General features: G+C 44.5%; 2 protein-coding genes across 2 annotated transcripts; both read right to left on the bottom strand.

Moving 5' to 3' along the window:
• Window positions 1–2577: 2577 nt before the first annotated feature.
• LOC122912150 (olfactory receptor 5-like) lies at window positions 2578–3622 on the bottom strand. Its single transcript, XM_044257553.1, has one exon. The coding sequence runs from the start codon at window positions 3620–3622 to the stop codon at window positions 2645–2647; it is 978 nt and encodes a 325-aa protein (XP_044113488.1). The 3' UTR covers window positions 2578–2644.
• A 9577-nt stretch (window positions 3623–13199) lies between these two features.
• On the bottom strand, window positions 13200–14132 carry LOC122912154 (olfactory receptor 5-like). Its single transcript, XM_044257556.1, has one exon. The coding sequence runs from the start codon at window positions 14130–14132 to the stop codon at window positions 13200–13202; it is 933 nt and encodes a 310-aa protein (XP_044113491.1).
• Between the last annotated feature and the right edge of the window lie 5847 nt (window positions 14133–19979).

Genomic DNA, 19979 nt, shown 5'->3' with positions numbered 1-19979 from the left:
ATCAGCAAGGATGAATATCCAACTTTTGTAGCAACATGGACGGGACTGGAGGAGATTATGCTGAGTGAAATAAGTCAAGCAGAGAGAGTCAATTATCATATGGTTTCACTTATTTGTGGAGCATAACCAATAGCATGGAGGACAAGGGGCGTTAGAGAGGAGTAGGGAATTTGGGTAAATTGGAAGGGGAGGTGAACCATGAGAGACTATGGACTCTGAAAAACAGTCTGAGGGGTTTGAAGTGGCAGGGGGGTGGGAGGTTGGGGTACCAGGTGGTGGGTATTATAGAGGGCACAGCTTGCATGGAGCACTGGGTGTGGTGAAAAAATAATGAATACTGTTTTTCTGAAAATAAATAAATTGGGAAAAAAAAAAGAAGATGTGGTTCATATATACAGTGGAATATTACTCAGTCATCAGAAAGAATGAATACCTACCAGTTACATGGACATGGATGGGACTGGAGGAGATTATGCTGAGTGAAATAAGTCAGTCAGAGAAAGACAATTATCATATGGTTTCAGTCATATGTGGAACATAAGGAATAACACGGAGGACATTAGGGGAAGGGAGGGAAAACTGAAGGGAGGAAATCAGAGTGGAAGACAAACCATGAGAGACTATGGAATCCAGGGAACAAACAGGGTTTCACAGGGGAGGGAGGTGGGGAAAGGGGGTCAACAAGGTGATGGGTACTAGGGGGACACATGCTGTGATAGGCACTGGGTGTTATACGCAACTAATGAATCACCATGCAAGACAGAACAGAGAGATCAGGAGGTCTCACACTAGGAATTCAGTGGTTTGGCCTGTAAGTGACGTAATTGTTTGTTGAATTCATATGACGTCACTCATACACCGAGAACCCAGAAAGTGCCATCTTACATATCCCTGGCAGGTAGTGGGCTGGAATCACTGATGAAGAGCATTAACAACTATCTCAGTATCTATAGCGCAAAGATAAAATGGCAATTGCCGTATCCAAGTGTATGTGAATTTAAACTTTGATTACTATTGGCCAATTGTTCTACAAAGACACTCCCTCAATCTACAGTCCTACAGTGTCTCAGAGAGTGCCTCCCCCCACCCCCTTCAACCAACAGTGAGTTTTCTCAAATAATTTTTTTTAAAATTTGCTCTGCAGTTACTTTGATTTTCATGAGAAATGAAAGTAGTAGTGCAAGTTGAGTATCATTCCATAGTTTTATTGGCCTTTCTTATTACTTAAAAATCCAAACTATTAGGTTATTCATCTTTGTGAAAATAGTCCTGAATGGGTATCTTTGTAGTTCAGATTTTGCTCATTTCCTTCACTTTTACCTTCCAGATAAATTCCCAATGTGGACTTGCTGGAAGCAAGGGCATTCAGATTCTCAAGACTTTCTGTATTTATTAACAATGTGCCCTTCTACAATGTACCCATCTATACGGTCACAAACAACAGCAGAACATGCTCCTTCCCCTGGAGGTATTGTCAACACGAATTTTTACTACTTAAATTAAAAATTAAAGTATGCATGATAGATAAGTGGACCAAAACAACATACTGTACACCTTAAATTTACACGTTATATGCCAATTATATCTCAACAAGGTGGGGAAAAGTAAAAATAAGTTTAAAATAAATTTCAGATGTGCTAGTGTGATGAGTCATCCCATAGAAGGTCATTATTTGAATTTCTATTTTCTCCTATAATACATTTATTTATTCAATTATAAAGGTCATACAAGCTTATTGCTAAATATTCAAATATATAAAATGGAAAATATGGGTCTCCTGTGGTTTCACACCTAAAAACCATTTGGTTTATACCCTTTCTGACGCCTTTCTAGGTATGTGGTAGCATGAATAACTATTGTAATTAGTGTCTTTGTCATTACTGTTTCACAAAACTTTGACATATTCATGTATTGCTTCTTCCATCTTTAACTCAAAAACAGACCACCTTCCCACCACAGTATCTAGTAGGTATCAGTGGTTTAGTTCAATTTCTTCGATGGATCCATGTTATTTCATAGTATGGATACAATGTAATATATTTAAATCATATCCTGTTGGTGGGCATTTGGATTATTTCCAGTAATTTCCAATAAAATAACATGTATTCCAAAGCTTACAATTTTGCAATAGACATTCTTGTACCTATGTTTTGAATGATAGTATTTTTCACAATATTCTTCAGGAGGCATGGAACAAATTGCTGTCCTTGAATTAAACTTACTAGAGAGGTTGCACATTTTTTTTTGGTAGACCATCAGTCACCTTTTTCCTTGAAAAGCCTTCCTCTTCATGACCATTTTTCTTTTGCTTTTCTCTTAGAGTATTCCTATTTTTCTCATTTATTTTAAGAACATCTTTATCCATTTTGTTGCAAATATTTTCTTCCAGGTTTCTCTTTGCCTTTGAGCTTGTGTGTGTGCATTTGGCTGTGGTAGTTTTATTGTTTTTTTAAGTTTTTATTCGAATTCCAGTATAGTGAATGGACAGTGTAATAATAGTTTCCAGTGTACAACAGAGTGATTCAACACTTCCATCCATCACCCGGTGCTCATCATGTCGAGTGCCCTTCTGCCTCCCTATCATCTCCTTAACCCTTCCCCGCAGCCACCTCCCCTCTGGTGACCATCACTTGCTCTCTTCAAATCAGGAGCTGACAAGGTCGGTTCTCACTGAAGGGCCCCAGCGTGAGTGGAGAGTTCTCTGCAGCACCGCATGCACCTCCCTGTTCCGCAGGCAGTAGATGACGGGGCTGCACATGGGCGTGAGCATTGTGTAGACGACGGACAGCACCTTGTTGAGGTCCGTGGGGCTGATGCGGCTGGGGCGGGTGTACATGAAGAGGACCACGGCGTAGAAGATACCCACCACCACCAGGTGGGAGGCGCAGGTGGAGAGGGCTTTGCGGCGGGCGACTGCGGATGGCATGTGAAGTATGGTCCTCCCGATGGCCACGTAGGAGGCCAGAGCAACCAGTAACGACCCACAGAAGATGACGATGGCAGAGATGAAGTCCACCAGCTCGGCCAGGGCCACATGGGTACAGGACAGGTTGAGCAGAGGGGAGACGTCACAGAAGAAGTGGTTGAGGACATTGGGGCCACAGTAGGACAGGCTGGCAATGCATGTTGTCTTGGCCACCGAGACCAGCAGCCCCCCAAGCCATGAAGTCATGGCCAAGCCCAGGCAGACCTGGGGCCTCATGAGCAGGGGGTAGTGGAGTGGGCAGCAGATGGCCACGTAGCGGTCATAGGCCATGGACGCCAGGAGGGTGCACTTGGTACTAATGAGAGCTATGAATAGAAAAAGCTGAATTATGCAGGCAGTGAAAGACACATGGCATGGACTGGACCTCAGCCCCACGAGCAGGCTGGGCACGGTCACTGACACGTAGCACATCTCCAGGCAGCTGAGGTTGCCCAGGAAGAAGTACATGGGCTTGCGGAGCTCGCTGTGACTGCACACGAGGTAGATGATGAGTGTGTTCTCCAGGAGGGTCAGCACGTAGAGGGTCAGGAAGACGGCAAACAGGCCGATCCTTATGCCTTGCCTGGTGGACAACAAGCCCAGCAAGACAAACTCCTGGACTCTGGTCATGTTGCCCGATCCCAGGGACCTCTCCATCTGAGTGCAGAAAGAAATAGGTTAATGGAACCTGTGATCCAGGCAGGAGAAAAACAGTAAAAGAGAAAGAGCATCGGGGCACCAAGAGCCACTGCATGTGCCGTAGGCCGACTGTTGTCAGGAGGACCGCTGAGCTGGGATGTTGCAAAACCGGAATCAGAAAACTTCCACCTGTGCTTAGCAAATCTGTGATGTTCAGCAAGACAACCTTCGTGAGCCTCAGTTATCTTGTCTGTAAAAGGGAGGCAAGAGCGCTGATCATTCTTTCTTTTCTTTTGATGACTCTAAGTGGTCTTTTCTAGATTGGATTTCTTCTTTCTCTCCTTTCTTCCCTTCTTCCTCCTTTCTCCTTCCTTCCTTCCTTCTTGAAAAGTTTCCCAAGACCTAAATGGTTGTCTGCACTATTCTAAAGAAAGGAAGGACCACATTGCTTTGTTCTGAGATTTATACTTCTTTTAACTGGTTGAATTTCTGGAGGAAACGTGCCATTGCTTATTAAAGAAAAGTACCATCAATACTGATTTTTCTAAGAAAGGCCAATGAGTAATTTCCTTCGTGAATATTTCTAAAAACAATTTTTTTTCTAAAAACATGTTCTTTTTTTAAGGAAAGAAAATACATGTGTGAACATCACTTATGTGCCCCTAAATATTATAGTGCAATTTTTATTTTTAAAAGATATTTTATTTTGGGGTACCTGGGTGGCCCAGTGGGTTAAGCCTCTGCCTTTGGCTCAGGTCATGATCCAGGGGTCCTGAGATTGAGCTTGGCATCGGGCTCTCTGCTCAGCGGGGAGCCTGTCCCCACCCCGCCTGCCTCTCTGCCTGCTTGGGATATCTCTCTGTCAAATAAATAAATAAAATCTTTCAAAAAATATTTTATTTTATTTATTTGACAGAGAGAGCACATACAAGCAAGGGGAGTGGCAGGCAGAGGGAGAAGCAGGCTCCCTGCTGAGCAGGGAGTCTGACGCAGGGCTCAACCCCAGGACCCCGGGATCATGACCTGAGCCGAAGGCAGATGCTTAACTAACACCCAGCACTTTTTATTTTATTTTATTTTTAAAAAAATTTTTTTTTTAGATTTTATTTATTTATTTGACAGACAGAGATCACTAGTAGGTAGAGAGGCAGGCAGAGAGAGAGGGTGAAGCAGACTTCCTGCAGAGCAGAGAGCCCGATGCGGGGCTCGATCCCAGGAGCCTGGGATCATGACCTGAGCTGAAGGCAGAGGCTTTAACCCACTGAGCCACCCAGGCGCCCCCACCCAGCACTTTTTAAACACATGGAGATCAATGAATGTTTACAATCCTACAAAAAGAGCCTGGTTTTACCCATTCCTACACAACTGTACTGAGGCTCATAGGCAGTTAACTAACTTGTCCAAAGGGACAGAGCTATAGAAGTCATGGTCCTTTGCCTCTGTCATTAATTATGAGGAGCCAGTGTGATTTTTAGGTGACTGGCATGCAGAAAACATGCTCTTTGGATTTATTTGACTTATCATTGATCATATACATGAAATAGCAACTCTTTATTGAGTATATATTATGCACAAGGTGCATGAAATCAAACAGTAAACACAACCAACAGTTGTGAACTTGAAAAGTTTATATTCTTGGTGCTGAGGAATAGAGGAAGCAAACAAAAGGACAAACACAGAAATAAATCTTATCGGGTAAATGTGACAGAGAGAACAGGATTGTTGCCACGTCTGGAGGAATGAGCAGAATACTGAGCTGATGGAAAAGCATTTGAGGCAGAACAGGAAAAAGCGAGGGCAAAAGCTGTTAAGTCAGGGAGGGGTTAGTATCGCCAGAGACACTAAGAGTCAGCATGGCTGAAGAGAGAAGCGAGAGGGGAAGAAATTGGTTTTCCTCCCACCAAGCACCGAGCAAAGTCCACTTCCTGGAGCTCCATCCCCACCCCCGTGTACTCTCACTGTCTGCAGCATTCCAGTTTGGGTCAAACATCCAGTGAAATAATGAAGTCTCCGACACAGAGTAACCGGGTGGGACAGAGCCCCGAAACTGCTCTCACATGTATACACACCGGCTCAGGACAGAACTTTTATTGAAGATAACAGGAAGGAGATGGGTCTTTCAATAAATGGTTTTGGGTTATGAGTTATTTCTGTAGAAAAATAAAAAGAACTTGGAGCCATGCATCACACCACATGATGTAAATCAATTTCAGGTGAATGACAACATCAGGGTAGAGTGCAAATCTCTGAAACTGTAAAAAAAAAAAGTGTATTTGTATGGCCTTGGTGGTGTAGAAAACCGTAAGAGTCTAGGAAAAGAATTCAACACCTGGATGCTTTAAAATGTAAAAATCTAATCACCAAAAGGAATCTGGTCATTACAAAAAAAATGGAAAGTGACAAACTAGAAAAATATTCCTGCAATAGGTAAGAGTGACAAGAGTTCCCTATGTAGGATCTACAAAGAAATCGGTCAAGTAATGTGCAAAACAGTCTCTTCCATAGAAAACTAGGGAGGGGCACCTTGGTGGGTCAGTTTGTCCGGTGTCTCACTCCTGATTTTAATCTCGGGGTTGTGAGATTGATCCCACATCAGTCTCCCTGGGAGCATGGAGCCTGCTTAAGATTCTCTCCTCTGCTCCTACATCACACCACCCACTAGTGCTCTCTCTCCAAAAAAAAAAAAAAAAAAAAAAAAAGCTAATTATCATATGATCTCTCTGATATTAGGAATTTGAGAGGCAGGACTGGGAGTCGTGGGGCATAGAGAGGAAAAAAAATGAAACAAGATGGGATCAGGAGGGAGACAAACCATAAGAGACTCTTAATCTCACAAAACAAACTGAGGATTGCTGGGGGGATGGGGGAGTAGGGATAGGGTGCCTGGGTTGTAGACATTGTGGAGGGTATGTGCTATGGTAAGTGCTATGAAATATGTAAACCTGATGATTTATAGGCTTGTACCCCTGGGGCAAATAATCCATGTTAATAAAAATTTAACAGACAAAAAAAGAAAGAAAGAGAAAACACTGGGGAAAAAGGCCTGGAAGTGAATCTCACCAAAGAATTTCATCACTCGAAACATGGAAATATGCTAATCTCCTAGGAGCCAAGGAATGGAAATTAAAATGAAAATTAGGTGCCACTTCACAACCACGGAATTAGAACAAATATAGATGTCGGAAAATATTAAGTTTAATAATGAGAACTTTCATACACGATTGCTGGGAGTGTGACTTGTATGCTAGCTTCAGAAGACAACGTGGTGGGGCACCTGGGTGGCTCAGTGGGTTAAGCCTCTGCCTTCGCCCCAGGTCATGATCCCAGAGTCCTGGGATCGAGCCCCACATCAGGCTCTCTGCTCCGTGGAGAACCTGCTTCCCTCTCTCTCTGCCTGCCTCTCTGCCTACTTGTGATCTCTGTCTGTCAAATAAATAAATAAAAACTGTATTTAAAAAAAAGAAGGCAACTTGGCATCATGTAGAAAGTTGTAAGGTGTGACCATGTCCCAGAAATTGCATGTCCAATCATATATCCAGAGTAAGCGCTGTTCACAGCAACACCGTTTTACTAGCAAAAAAGAAAAAAGGAGACTGACACATCCCAAGTGATAAACTGTGATCTCTAATACCGAGCACCTGAGAAGTCCTTGTGGCTGATGGGGATCTCACCCTTGCAGAGCAGTTTATGACCAGCAGCTTGCTCGCTGTGTAACCATGAACTAGATACTTAATCTCTCTCAGCCCGAGTTAACTACACTGACGATGGTAAAAATATTTCCATCGGGAATGAAGAAGATACTGTGTGAACAGAGCTTTCATTTCTTCCTTGCACTCTATGTGCACAAGATCCACGCGCAGGAAAATGGGTGCGGTCGCTCTCATGAGTTTCTACCCTTGTTGCAGCTAAGAAAGACATTCACGCTGTTACCCATCACACTGATGTGTGCACGTGCACACGCACACACACACATGTAAAACAGAAATCTAACAAAGAACACTTACCTTTATCCTATGTGATTCCCTTTGATATTTCCTCTCATGTTCTGTGCCATGGGATTTTTTTTTTATTTTATTTTTTTCAAAGTAATCTCTACACCCAGCACAGGGTGCGAGCTCACACACCTGAGACGAGGAGTCACACGCTCCACGGACCAACAGCTAGGTGTGCCATGCCGTGTGGTCTTTACTGCCAGTACTGACCTGATGCATTTCCTTTAGAAGCCTCAGTTTAAAATATTCTGTCATTCGGGTTAAGAGAAAGGCTTGGGGATCAGACAGAAACTAGTTCTAGCCCGGGCTCGGTCCCTGCCCTAGACCAAGGCTCTGACTCTGCCCCTCGTGTCTTTATCTGCAGTCGGGACCGTCTACACTGTCCTGGGCTCTGAATCTCGGGGAGTCTCCATGGACCAGCAGTGCCGAGCACCCCACGGGTGACCAGCAGGAGGGAGAACTTTTCTGCTCTTCTCTTTTTTTCGTTCCCAAATCAAGTGATCGTGTTTTCTTACCTCTCAGCTAGGATGACGCAGGTCCTGCTTTTCTTTTCTAAAGGAGACTCTGGGGAGCAAAGATACTCAGCTTCTACCCCTGGACTTGAGTAAAGACATCAGTGACTTGAAGAGTTGATCTGTCAATTCAGGATGTCAGAAAGGTTTGGGAGAAGCTGTCTCTGGTCCTAAGCAATGGGTTCACCTGCCTCTCTCCATGTCGGCACCCATGTGTTCTCTGAGCGGCCAGGAGAACTCTGTCCTTCTAGCCAGCTGCAAGCAGAAGGAACAGTTTAAATCCAACAGATGGACCTTAGGGGGCTGTCCTGATCTCTGTGGATTTAGAGAGAAGATGGAAGGGAAAACTTTTCATGAATTGTACTGGGGCTTGGGAGGGCGGCTCGCCACTGAGATTGGCTCCAAGTCTGTTCTCACACAGATGGAGACCATAATAGACACGAGGATTTGTGTAGGATGCCGGCACGGCAGTGAGGAATGAGACATAATTCCTGCTCTCAAGCTGCTCCCAGGAGTCTGAGATAATGACCCCGAAACTGACAAGTACGCATATCACAGCGAGAGATGAGCAAACTGTGGGTGTTCAGAGACTGGAACCTGGAGATTTGGGACCTCAGTGCAAGAGGGAGGTCTGAGCTCAGTCTCTCAGAAGTGTTACAATATCACCTCTGCTTGAAACAGGACAAGAAACGGAGAGACAGAACATTCTTCCAGCTCACAGAGAAAGTCGAAACAGCCTTTCCCCACAACCTGCTGGATATCTTAGCTGCCAGAGTTAGCATTTACTCTTAGGCATTCTATGCCTGAAACACATCTTTTCCTCTCTAGGCTATGGACGCCCACTGAACAGGTCTCTCCCTTCCTGGAATGCCCAACACAAAACTGGAGGGAGAACTCTCAAATTCAATTTTACCTTTTCTTTTCTCCTTTTGTGTGATCAGATGACATAGACAGATTTAAAAGTAATGCGCCCATTGCTATAACGCAGCGTTCTTTCAGGAACCATAAAACCATTGGTCTATCATATGTTGCAGTCAACAAACACCACAAAATACTTCTGAGCTAATGTGTGACCACATTCTCTGCACTATGTCCTCTGCTCCTCCCATCCTTTAAGGGAATGACGATTAAAATACTTTAACTACTTGTGCATGTACTTGCAGAGCTTTATCCTAGACACACAAGCACCACACGATGCATTTTACACGTCTATGTCCATGTCGGTCCTTCTGTCCAGACGCCTTTTCTTTCCCCTTCGAATGAAATCCAACTCCTCTCTCAAGCTCATGTTCACCTGCTTAGAGAAGCTCTCACCCACTTTTCCTGTTCCAGACACCAGGAATTAACCCTTTCCTCCCCTCTGAGGGAGAAGTGTGCTAAGGTAAACATGGCTTGATCCCCAGCAGGTATCCAGGAATTGGATGGAATGCCTGGGCTCCATCTCCAGTTGGGGAGATGTCCTGGAACTTGGAGCACGAGAATCTGAATCTGAATTCCTGATCTATCATCCAGAGGTTGTGTGACTCGGACCTCCTCGAGTCTCCGCGTCGCCATCTATGAGACAGGGAGGATGATGGTGTCCTGGAAGAGTTCTCGTGAAGATTAAGCTCGTCAGTGCCCATGGAGCACCTATGATGGTTCCTAGCACGTATTAGGAGCTCAGGAAGTGATAGTTATTGATTGTGTTCTTGATACCTGTCAGATGGAGATCACATGCCCTTCTCAGAGAGGATCTAAAGTTACTTTAATACAGATGTATACAGATCTAGCCCAGTAATGGACACACCACAGTCAGTTTATGTTAAGTCTTTCCCTTAAGTCTAGAACCTGCTTAGCCCCTGACACTAATATGCCTCTTACTGGCTTTATTATCAGTCCTTCCTTGCTTTTTCTTGAACCACTAAAATGTGATCTCATGCAGAGAAGAGACTCTTATTTCTGTATTCTTGGCAATGAGATGTTTGTTGACTTGGGGGTTAGGGGAGGCTAATATCTGGCCCCTGCCCTGACGAAGTTTTTCTTAAAGGCAATTGCTTTAACTTTGGAATACTTGACCATGGAACATTAGTGATGTGTGGTCAGAGGGAATGCTGGAGGGAAGAAGGAAAGTCTGGAACGGGGATGGCCCGTAATGGACCCTAATGTATTTTCCAATCCTGTATTAGGGGATATTTGTAGAGCTGTCCAGTTTCTGCTAGTGCAAACCTTGCTTCCATAGATATCCTGGCATGCTCATTCTGCCCACACACACAAATAGATCTGTAATATACAATTAGGAAGTCGGACTGCTGGTCAATGTACATTCAACATCTTTATCCACGTTACAAAATTACTATCTGAAAATACTGCATGGATTTACACTCCCATCAAAGACATCTGACAATGCACGTTTTATACCCTTTTAATCACACTCATTCTCTTAAATGGTCTCCATTTTCCAGAACGGATGAGAAAGGACACTATTCTTTCTGTGCACATTTGTGTGTCTAGCAGTGATGGGGCAGAATCAGGACCATGCCGCTAAACTACATCTCCCAGCATCCCTTGCACATCAGTATGACCATGTGACTCATTCCTGGCCAATGACATGTGGGCAGCAGTGACACCTATAACTGCCAGACCTGGTCCTGCAGACCTCAGGTGATGCCTCCTTCTCATTGCCTCTCCCTCTCTCTTTCCCTGCCTGTCTACAGATCAGAGTTTCAGTGGGGAGTCCCAAGGCTCTAGAGGATAATGGGTGCTATAAGGAAAGACCCTGGGTCCCTGGGCAGCTGCAGGAGGGAGGGCACCCCTAGGCAAGCTGCACGGAATCATGGCACAGGAGAGACATAAACCAGGGTGCTGAGGTGCTCAGTGAGGTCTATCACAGCCACCAATTGTGTTGTGCTGCCCTTTGCCATCCTCTTAGACTAACGTCTTGGCCCGGCCCCTGCTCCAGGCTCTGATGAGCTGCACATAGGGTAAGTGGAGATCACAGCACCTCCAGGCTATGCCCCGGTGTGTCCAACTGGACCAGAAGCAGGCCCACGGGAAACTACTCAGCACTTGTGGGTCTGTGGCTCCCAGGACTCAGTGTGTAAACTACACATCGTCCAAGAGGAGAGACGGAACAGGTGTAGAAATTGAAAAAAAGAACGAAAGGCGTTATTATTTGCAGGTAACTTGATTATTTTCACAGAAAATCTTTAGGAATCTACAAAGCACACATTAGAGCTAGTATCTGAGATTAGAAAGATTGTAGGATACAGGACAAGTGCACAGAAACCAGTTTTGTTTCTAATGGGAAAATAAAATTTACAGAACGATTAAGTATACAAAAGTATTGAAAACATTAAATACATGGAAATAAATTGACAGAAAGACACACGTGACCTCCACAGTAAGAAATCTGAAGCATTGCTGACAAGACAGCTAAAGGTTCAAAGTGCTAATAATGGGAGCCACCTCAGAGTCCCCCACAGATGAATGAACACGGACATGTGTGGTGTTTACATGTACACACACACACGTGCACGCATACACCTGGAATGTTACAGAGACATTAGGAAAGATGAGATCATGTCAGTGTAGATGGGCCTGGAGTGGACTAGGCAAAGTGAAAGAAGTCAGACAGAGACAAATACGAAATGACTTCACTCTGTGTAGCATCTAAGAAATAAAAAAGCACGGTTTGCAGGGAGCACTGGGTGTGGTGCATAAATAATGAATCTTAGAACACGGCATCAAAAACTAATGGTGTATTGTATGGTGACTAACATAACACAATAAAATTTTTTAAAAATTTAAGTGCTAAATAAATGGAAAGGTAGACCATATTTATGATTTGAAAGACTCAGTGTTGTCAAAAATGTCAATTCTCCCCCAAAACGATGTTTAGATTCAATCCAATCATCATTATAATCGAAGGGGCATTTTTAAAATAAAAATGTATAGCTGAGTCTAAAATTGATATGGTAATATAAAGAACCTAGAAGTACCAAAACAATCTTGACAGAGATTGTTTTGTATCACAAGCAGGCAGAGAGGCAGGCAGAGAGAGAGAGGGAAGCAGGGTCCCTGCTGAGCAGAGAGCCCAATGCAGGGCTCGATCCCAGGACCCGATATCATGACCCAAGCCTAAGGCAGAGGCCCAACCCACTGATAATAATAATAATTTATTTATATTTATATTATATTTATATATATGTCTATATATATAAATATATATATCTATTTATAAATAAATAAATAAATAAAATCTTTTTTTTTAAAAAAAGAAGGCACTATTAAGAATACAGGTAGGTCGGGCATCTGGGTGGCTCAGTTGGCTAAGCATCCAACTCTTGATTTCTGCTCAGGTCATGATCTCAGGGTGGTGACGTTGGGCTCCACATTCTGCACAGAGTCTGCCTGAGATTCTCTCTCTCTTCCTCTGCCCCTCCCCTGCCCACGTGTGCATGCACTTCCTCATAAATAAATAACGAAATCTTTAAAAAGGGACTACAGATAAGTAATTGCTAGTAACAGAGAAATGGGGAAGAAATTGAGAAAAGGCCCTGTCTTAATTTTTTATTCTATATGCATATATCAGCATATCACCATGTCAAACATATGTCTATTTCCTTTTATTTAATAGCCCCAGTATTTATCTCCAAATGAATATATTTATTCCATCCATTGTGGATGGAAATTATGTTGTTTCTCCTTCTCTTTTCATTACAAAGTTGCTATAAATATCTCCGTATCTGTGACCTAGCTCTACTTGTGGGGACATAAAGAAATATCCATAAGCATTTCTCATTCTAGGAATGAAATGATGGGGTTAAATTTGCACTTCTTGGTTTACTAATAAGGTGGAACATCTTGTCGTGTGAGTTTACCAGTCACTTGTCATTCATCTGTGATGACCCGCTTTCTCATAGACATTATTCACTTTTCCCGTGGGTAATTCAGACTTTGTTCTTCATTGACATGAACTCCTTGTTTATTAGATGGGAAATGTAGTCCTTCAGCTTTTCTTCTGCCTTCTGGTATTCTGTGTGGAATTTCGTGGCCATGGCCGATCTTCAGTCCGGAGATGAGAGGTTCCATGACCCGAGACCCGAATCAAGGTCAGTGGAGAGTTTTCCGAAGCGCCGCATGCACCTCCCTGTTCCGCAGGCAGTAGATGACGGGGTTGCACATGGGTGTGAGCACTGTGTAGACGACGGACAGCACCTTGTTGAGGTCCATGGATTTGATGCGGCTGGGACGGCAGTAGATGAAGAGGGCTGCTGAGTAGAAGATGCCCACCACCACCAGGTGGGAGGCGCAGGTGGAAAAGGCCTTGCGCCGGGCGGCGGCTGACGGCATGCGGAGCACGGCCACCCCGATGGCAGAGTAGGAGGCCAGTGCTACCAACAGTGTCCCACAGAAGATGACGATGGCAGAGATGAAGTCCACCAGCTCAGTCAGGGCCACATGAGTGCAAGACAGGTTGAGCAGAGGGGAGACGTCACAGAAGAAGTGGTTGAGGACGTTGGGACCGCAGTAGGACAGGCTAGCGATGCATGTCGTCTTGGCCACCGAGACCAGCAGCCCCCCAAGCCATGAGGACAGGGCCAAGCCCAGGCAGACCCGGGGCCTCATGAGCAGGGGGTAGTGGAGTGGGCGGCAGATGGCCACGTAGCGGTCATAGGCCATGGACGCCAGGAGGGTGCACTCCGTGCAGATGAGAACTATAAAGAAGAAGAGCTGGGTCATGCAGGCTGTGAAGGGCACATGGCAGGGACCGGTCCGCAGCCCCACGAGCAGGCTGGGCACGGTCACTGACACGTAGCACATCTCCAGGCAGCTGAGGTTGCCCAGGAAGAAGTACATGGGCTTGCGGAGCTCGCTGTGACTGCACACGAGGTAGATGATGAGTGTGTTCTCCAGGAGGGTCAGCACGTAGAGGGTCAGGAAGACGGCAAACAGGACATCCCTTATGTCTTCCCTGGTGGACAATCCCAGCAAGACAAACTCCTGGACTCTGGTCATATTGCCCACCTCCAGGGACCTCTCCATCTGAGGAGAGACAAAGCTTGTTGACATCCTGGTTTCTTCAGAGACACAGTAGTAAAGAAAAAATTAGGAAATTTTTGGAGACCCATTTCCATTAGGAAATGGAGGCCCTAGGACTGGGTTAGCCAGCTTCTGTTGGAAACTGACAAATGCTGAGTAGAATCTGTGGGCCAAACTCTGAGCATGAGATCACAGTCTTTACTCGGATTGGCCTTACTAAGTCTGTGTCCTTACACAATCAGACCTCCTGAAAATTGGGAGAGAATCATTGGCTTCCCATGAGCTTGTTTTAATAAATAAAGGAATGGATGGGAATTGGTATACCAAATAAGAAATTGGGATTGTTATTATTTCTGTTCCAAAAATATGATTATTGTAGGTTATATTTTTCCTTTCTTTGTGTAATCTGTGTAGGACTTTGGAAGTAGTCTATGAATCTGGAGTAGAGCAAGATGGTCAGCACTTTTGTTTGAAAGTGGTCCTCTTCTCAATGCAAATTTATTTTCAGAATCATATTAGGCTGTAGGTCACCAATGATGATGTTTAAGAAGAGTGAGGAGGGAGTAATCCCCCAAAAGACTGACACTCCTTTCAGCAGAAGGCTGGAAATATCATTTATTGTATCAATGTGTGTGTTATCACAAATACACATGGGCATTATTCCCCCCCCCCAAAATAATTATTTCCCCCCAATACATTTCAAGAAACTGAGGTTGATTGAAAAAATTGTTATTGTGCCCTGGAACATATGATCTCATAATGAAAACTTCTATAACTCATTGAGGCCCTCATATGCATTAGTAACTTGCCATAAAACCCACTTATATTCATTGGTTTTATGCCATAACACAGATATGGAGCCCAAACAGATAAATTCACTTGCCCAAGACCATACAGCCAGGATGCAACAACACAAAGAAAGACACACAGCTGAGCCAGATGTCTACGCTGTGCCAATTCCATTCCATTTCATCTTCATGATCAAGCCTGTAAAGTCTACACCTGGGACATGGGGAGTAAAGAGGTGACAAGTGACCCAACTGGAGAATCCTTCTGACTCTAGGCTGTCATTCACAGAATTCACTCAATGGCACTCATTAAACTTCCCTTTCTATGCTAGGTGTTGGGAGTACATGTGTGAAGAAGACACATACAGTCCAAGTCTGTGGCCACTGATTTCCTAGGAGAAAGAGTCAATGAAACAAACACACCAATAAAAAAAATCCATTCCTGATTAGAGGGGGCTGTGAGATTGGTATTCAAGGCTATACGAGCAAAAATAATTGAGGATGAACTTATGAGAGAGGTCAGCATCTGCCAAGCTTTCATAAGAAAGATGTCTCCTCTGCACAGCAATGTTAGGGAAGAAAGATGTCCTGAGAGTCAACCTCTCAAGTTATGTTAGCAGGCACCTGGGAGAACTTCTTGCATGAAAGAATTTGTCACTCTAAGTTTTCTCCTAGCTGCAGAGAGCCAGAGTCTTCCAAGAGGCCGGATTTGTAGATCCTAAGGTTCTTTGCAAAGGCACAAGAAGCACAAGCTAATTCAATTCTCAGGACACACAGGTGCTGTGTACGTTACTGTACAAACACAGACGGGGCAGCCGCGGTTCAGAGGTGTGGCCACCACCCACTTCACAGCTGTCAAGAGGAACTTGCACCCCAGTGAGCACTTCCTGGACAGGAGTCCACTCACCTTCCATTTCCCATCCGCCTCAGTCCTTCCCCCCAACTGAGACTTCTCGCGCCTCACCTTTTTGGTTCCGGCTCTGATCCTCATTACCTTCTCATCCGTACCCCCTCGATACTCCTCCACCAGTCCTTTCCTGTGTTGTCTTCCCTAACCTACGACTTCAGATGAACCAAGAGACCCCTGGATAATGTGCAGCAAGACCAGTGAGAGCAGCCCTGGAGGCCACAGTAGCATCCCAAATCCCAAGATATTCAGACTATTCCATCCCCAAACTCGTTGTCATCCACGAATCCTTCGCTAAGAGCTGGGCTAGGTTCAAGGGAGCTGTGGCGGTCTGGTCCCCAGGGCAGTTGGGGCCACAGAGCTTTATCTGCCATCTCGAGCACTCTACTTAACTTCAGTCGTCTGTTATTCAAAAGGACAGATAACCACCTCTCCTCTGAACTGTACAGTGTCCCCACTCTCAGGAGAGGGCAACATAGTGTAGTGGTTAAATCCTGAGCTCAGATGTATACAGAAGTGGGTTTCGTTCCTGTTGTTCTAAATGAAACCCAGAATTTCTCTCATGAGAAGACAGACCCTTGGCTGGCAAAGTCTTTAGCAATCATTATTTATTAAGTAAGGGGCTTTGTGCAAAGAAGCAGTGCGCCAAAAGTGATGGCTACATGAGCATGAACCAAACTGGTTTTAGCCTCAAAGTGTTTGAGAACGTTCAAGCAGTGGGACTCTGGGAAAGTCACTCAATCCATTTAATCCTGCCTATAAATTAACATACAATACGTGAATAAGTACCAAGGGAGGGTTAGATCATTAATATTTCCAAAGTATTCAGAGTCAGTACCTGGGATGCTTTGGATATTCTATAAAAGACCGTCTCTCTCTGTTGTTCCTTGTCCTCACCCCCCAAGACGAACATCTGGTCTCCTTGCGTGACGGTCGAAGGACAATAGCTTCAGATCTGTTCTGGCTAATGGTGCTCCTGGAAGAGGCTCAGATGCACTCAAGCTCCTGCCCAGAGGAGGAGATACCGAAGAGTAGTTCAGTCCATGTTGGAAGAAGCTGTTCCTGGTTCTGAACGAGGCACCCACTTCTCCCACCCTTGTTTCTCTTCGTGGTTCTGGATGCTCGAAGTTGCCGAGTTGACTCTCCTCATGGTGAGAAGGAGGCAAGAAGGCTGGCTTAAATTGGAGCTCTGGACCTCAGAGACCTTCCCTGGTCTCTGCAGATTTGGAGAAGAGTTGGTGTGAAAAACACTTTTACTGATACTCTGTGGAGCCTTAAGGGGAGGAGGAGCCATTATGCATTGACTGACTTGCTCCCGAATGCCTGGTCTTGTGTTTGTGTCCTGGGGGATACAGAGGAGTGGTAAAATCGTTCTTGCCTTTGGTTGATAAGTTCGGTTACAGAAACACCTGTTCATAACTAGTTCTGAGAAGAGCAAATGCATCTGAGGGCCACAGGAGAGGACTTGCCAGGACAGACTGGAGGCTAAGATGGCGCTGTGCATTGAAAGTGGTGGCAGGTGTGGGTATCGCACCTCCGTGTTCACATCAGTGTCATCCACAACAGACAAAAGATGGGAGTCACCCAAGTGTACGTGGATGGAGGCAATGACAAGCAAACTGTGGCATATACATAGAATGAAATTTAGCTCTCCATAACAAGGACGGAAATTCTGATGCATGCTACTACACAGAGAAACCTTGAAGACATTGTGCTAAGTGAAATAAATCAGTCACAAAAAGATGTTGTGTGATGTCACTTATATGAGGTGCCTAGAGTAGTCAAATTCCTGGAAAAAGAGTGTAGAATGGTGGCTGGAGAAAGGGGAAATTAGTTTTTAATGGGTACCAAGTGCCCATTCTTCCAGACATAGCCTTCTGGAGATGGATGGCAGTGACAGTTACATAACATTGTGATTGTACTTACTGCCAGAGAACTGTTCACCTAAAGATGGTTAACAAGGGCAAATTTGATATTACATATATTTTTCCACAACTGGGATCACTACAACCTTTATATCCAACCTCAAGACATTTATGTGACTCTTTCCACACCTTTAACCTTGCTCACACAAACATCCAGAGGCCTAAAGTATATTGACTCCTGAGGAACCTTCCAAACTATTCTTTCTGATACGACATTACCTTTCCTCCCAATGAAATCCAATTCAACCCTTTAAACTTCACAGGAAACTTCAATCTCTGAAAAATATTCATGAACCCTCTCTTTTCTCTAGTCACATGGAATTAGTTCCCTTCTCTGATAAAACAGCATGGTGTGATGTGATTACTTCTGTGACCATGGCAGGTGATTGGTCAGTGTTGGTTAAACATTCACGCTCCAAATGAGGTTGTAGGAATATTCTTTTTTTGTTTTGTTTTGCTTTTTTTTAAATGAATTAATTTATTTTTTAAATTTCTTTTCAGTGTTCCAGAATTCATTGTTTATGCACCACACCCAGTGCTCCATGCAATCCGTGCCCTCCTGAATACCCACCACCAGGCTCACCCAGCCTCCCACCTCTCTCCCCTCCCAAACCCTCAGTTTGTTTCTCAGAGTCCACAGTCTCTCATGGTTCATCTCCCCCTCAAATTTCCTCCAACTCTCTTCTCCTCTCCATCTCCCCATGTCCTCCATGTTATTAGGAATATTCTGTATGGTTGGAGCCTGACACATGACATTCAGCTCTTGACCCAAATCTCAACAGCTGCAGAACCTTCATGATTTACTCTGTCTCTGAACCTCCCTATAAAATAAGATAACCCCTCCTTCCTGCCAGGTTCATTGAAGGGATAAAAGTATTTAATGCATGTAAGTCTCTGAGCTCAGTGCAAATTATATACCCCACACCTAGATGCAATAATATTGCCACAAGAGAGGTATGAAACCAAGACGTCTTGGAAAATTATATTAGCAAGTATGTGTCCCATGTTCAGTGTGGTAATTGACACTTAGTAGATACTCAATACATACTAGCTCATCTTCATCCCAATGTTCAAAATAATGACCCAGTGTGCTACTACAACATCCCTCACACTGAATTGCAACTTAAAAAAAAATTTCTGTGTTCTCAACTACAAAGAGTTATTTCAGAAGAATAAATTTGTCTTTTCTTTCTGTATCCACAGAGGCAAGCACAGGGTTTGACTCACAGTGCATACTTCGGGGATGTTTGATGATGGCACATGGGTAGGATAAAACTAGAGGTCTGCTTCTCACTTCCTAGAAAGTTCTGGGTCTCGTAAAATATAGGCTTGACTTCAGAAGGCTTTCTCATGATACATTCAGGGACAGAGAAGACAGGAGGAAAGAGGAGGAATCTGGGAGAATGGTGGCCTGGAACTAAGTGTCCCAAGGTTTTGTTGGGTTCTTTGGTTGTTGGAAGGTCTGAATTAGAGACTAGGACTTAAAACCCAGGGTTTCCAAGGCCGTGAGAAATCCAGGGCGCCTGGGTGGCTCAGTGGGTTGAGCCGCTGCCTTTGGCTCAGGTCGTGATCTCAGGGTCCTGGGATCGAGTCCCGCATCGGGCTCTCTGCTCAGCGGGGGGCCTGCTTCCTCCTCTCTCTCTCTGCCTGCCTCTCTGCCTGCTTGTGATCTCTCTCTGTCAAATAAATAAATAAATAAATCTTTAAAAAAAAAAATCCAGTACCCATTGGGTCATGTTTCCAAGAAGAGCCCGAAAAAATGGTGAAAAGGACAAAAAAACCCAAGGACATCTTCTTTTTTTTTTTTTAAGATTTTATTTATTTTATTTGACAGATAGAGATCACAAGTAGGCAGAGAGGCAGGCAGAGAGAGAGGGAGGAGGAAGCAGGCTCCCTGCTGAGCAGAGAGCCCGATGCGGGGCTCGATCCCAGGATCCTGGGATCACGACCTGAGCCAAAGGCAGAGGCTTTAACCCACTGAGCCACCCAGGCGCCCCCCAAGGACATCTTCTTGAGAAGAGCATTGTAAAGTGACCTTGGCAACCGCTGGGTCCAGGCCAAACACATAACTGCAGTGTCAGGCAGGGAAACTGGGGCTGAGACTGTATCATTTTAAGTCCTTTGGTTGCTAAAAAGAGAAGCTAACATTGGGTCACTTAAGTCAAGGAAGTGGCTGGAGAACGTGGGATTGCTGAAGGACCATATTTTGTCAGGATCACAGACCAGGACA

Source organism: Neovison vison, chromosome 7 (assembly GCF_020171115.1).
Source record: "Neovison vison isolate M4711 chromosome 7, ASM_NN_V1, whole genome shotgun sequence".
NCBI classification, from domain to species: Eukaryota; Metazoa; Chordata; class Mammalia; order Carnivora; family Mustelidae; genus Neogale; species Neogale vison.
This window is presented reverse-complemented; position numbering and strand designations above follow the sequence as displayed.

Coding starts and splice junctions, on each gene's coding strand:
- LOC122912150 (XM_044257553.1), bottom strand. CDS start 3,622: ATGGAGAGGTCCCTGGGATCGGGCAACATGACCAGAGTCCAGGAGTTT.
- LOC122912154 (XM_044257556.1), bottom strand. CDS start 14,132: ATGGAGAGGTCCCTGGAGGTGGGCAATATGACCAGAGTCCAGGAGTTT.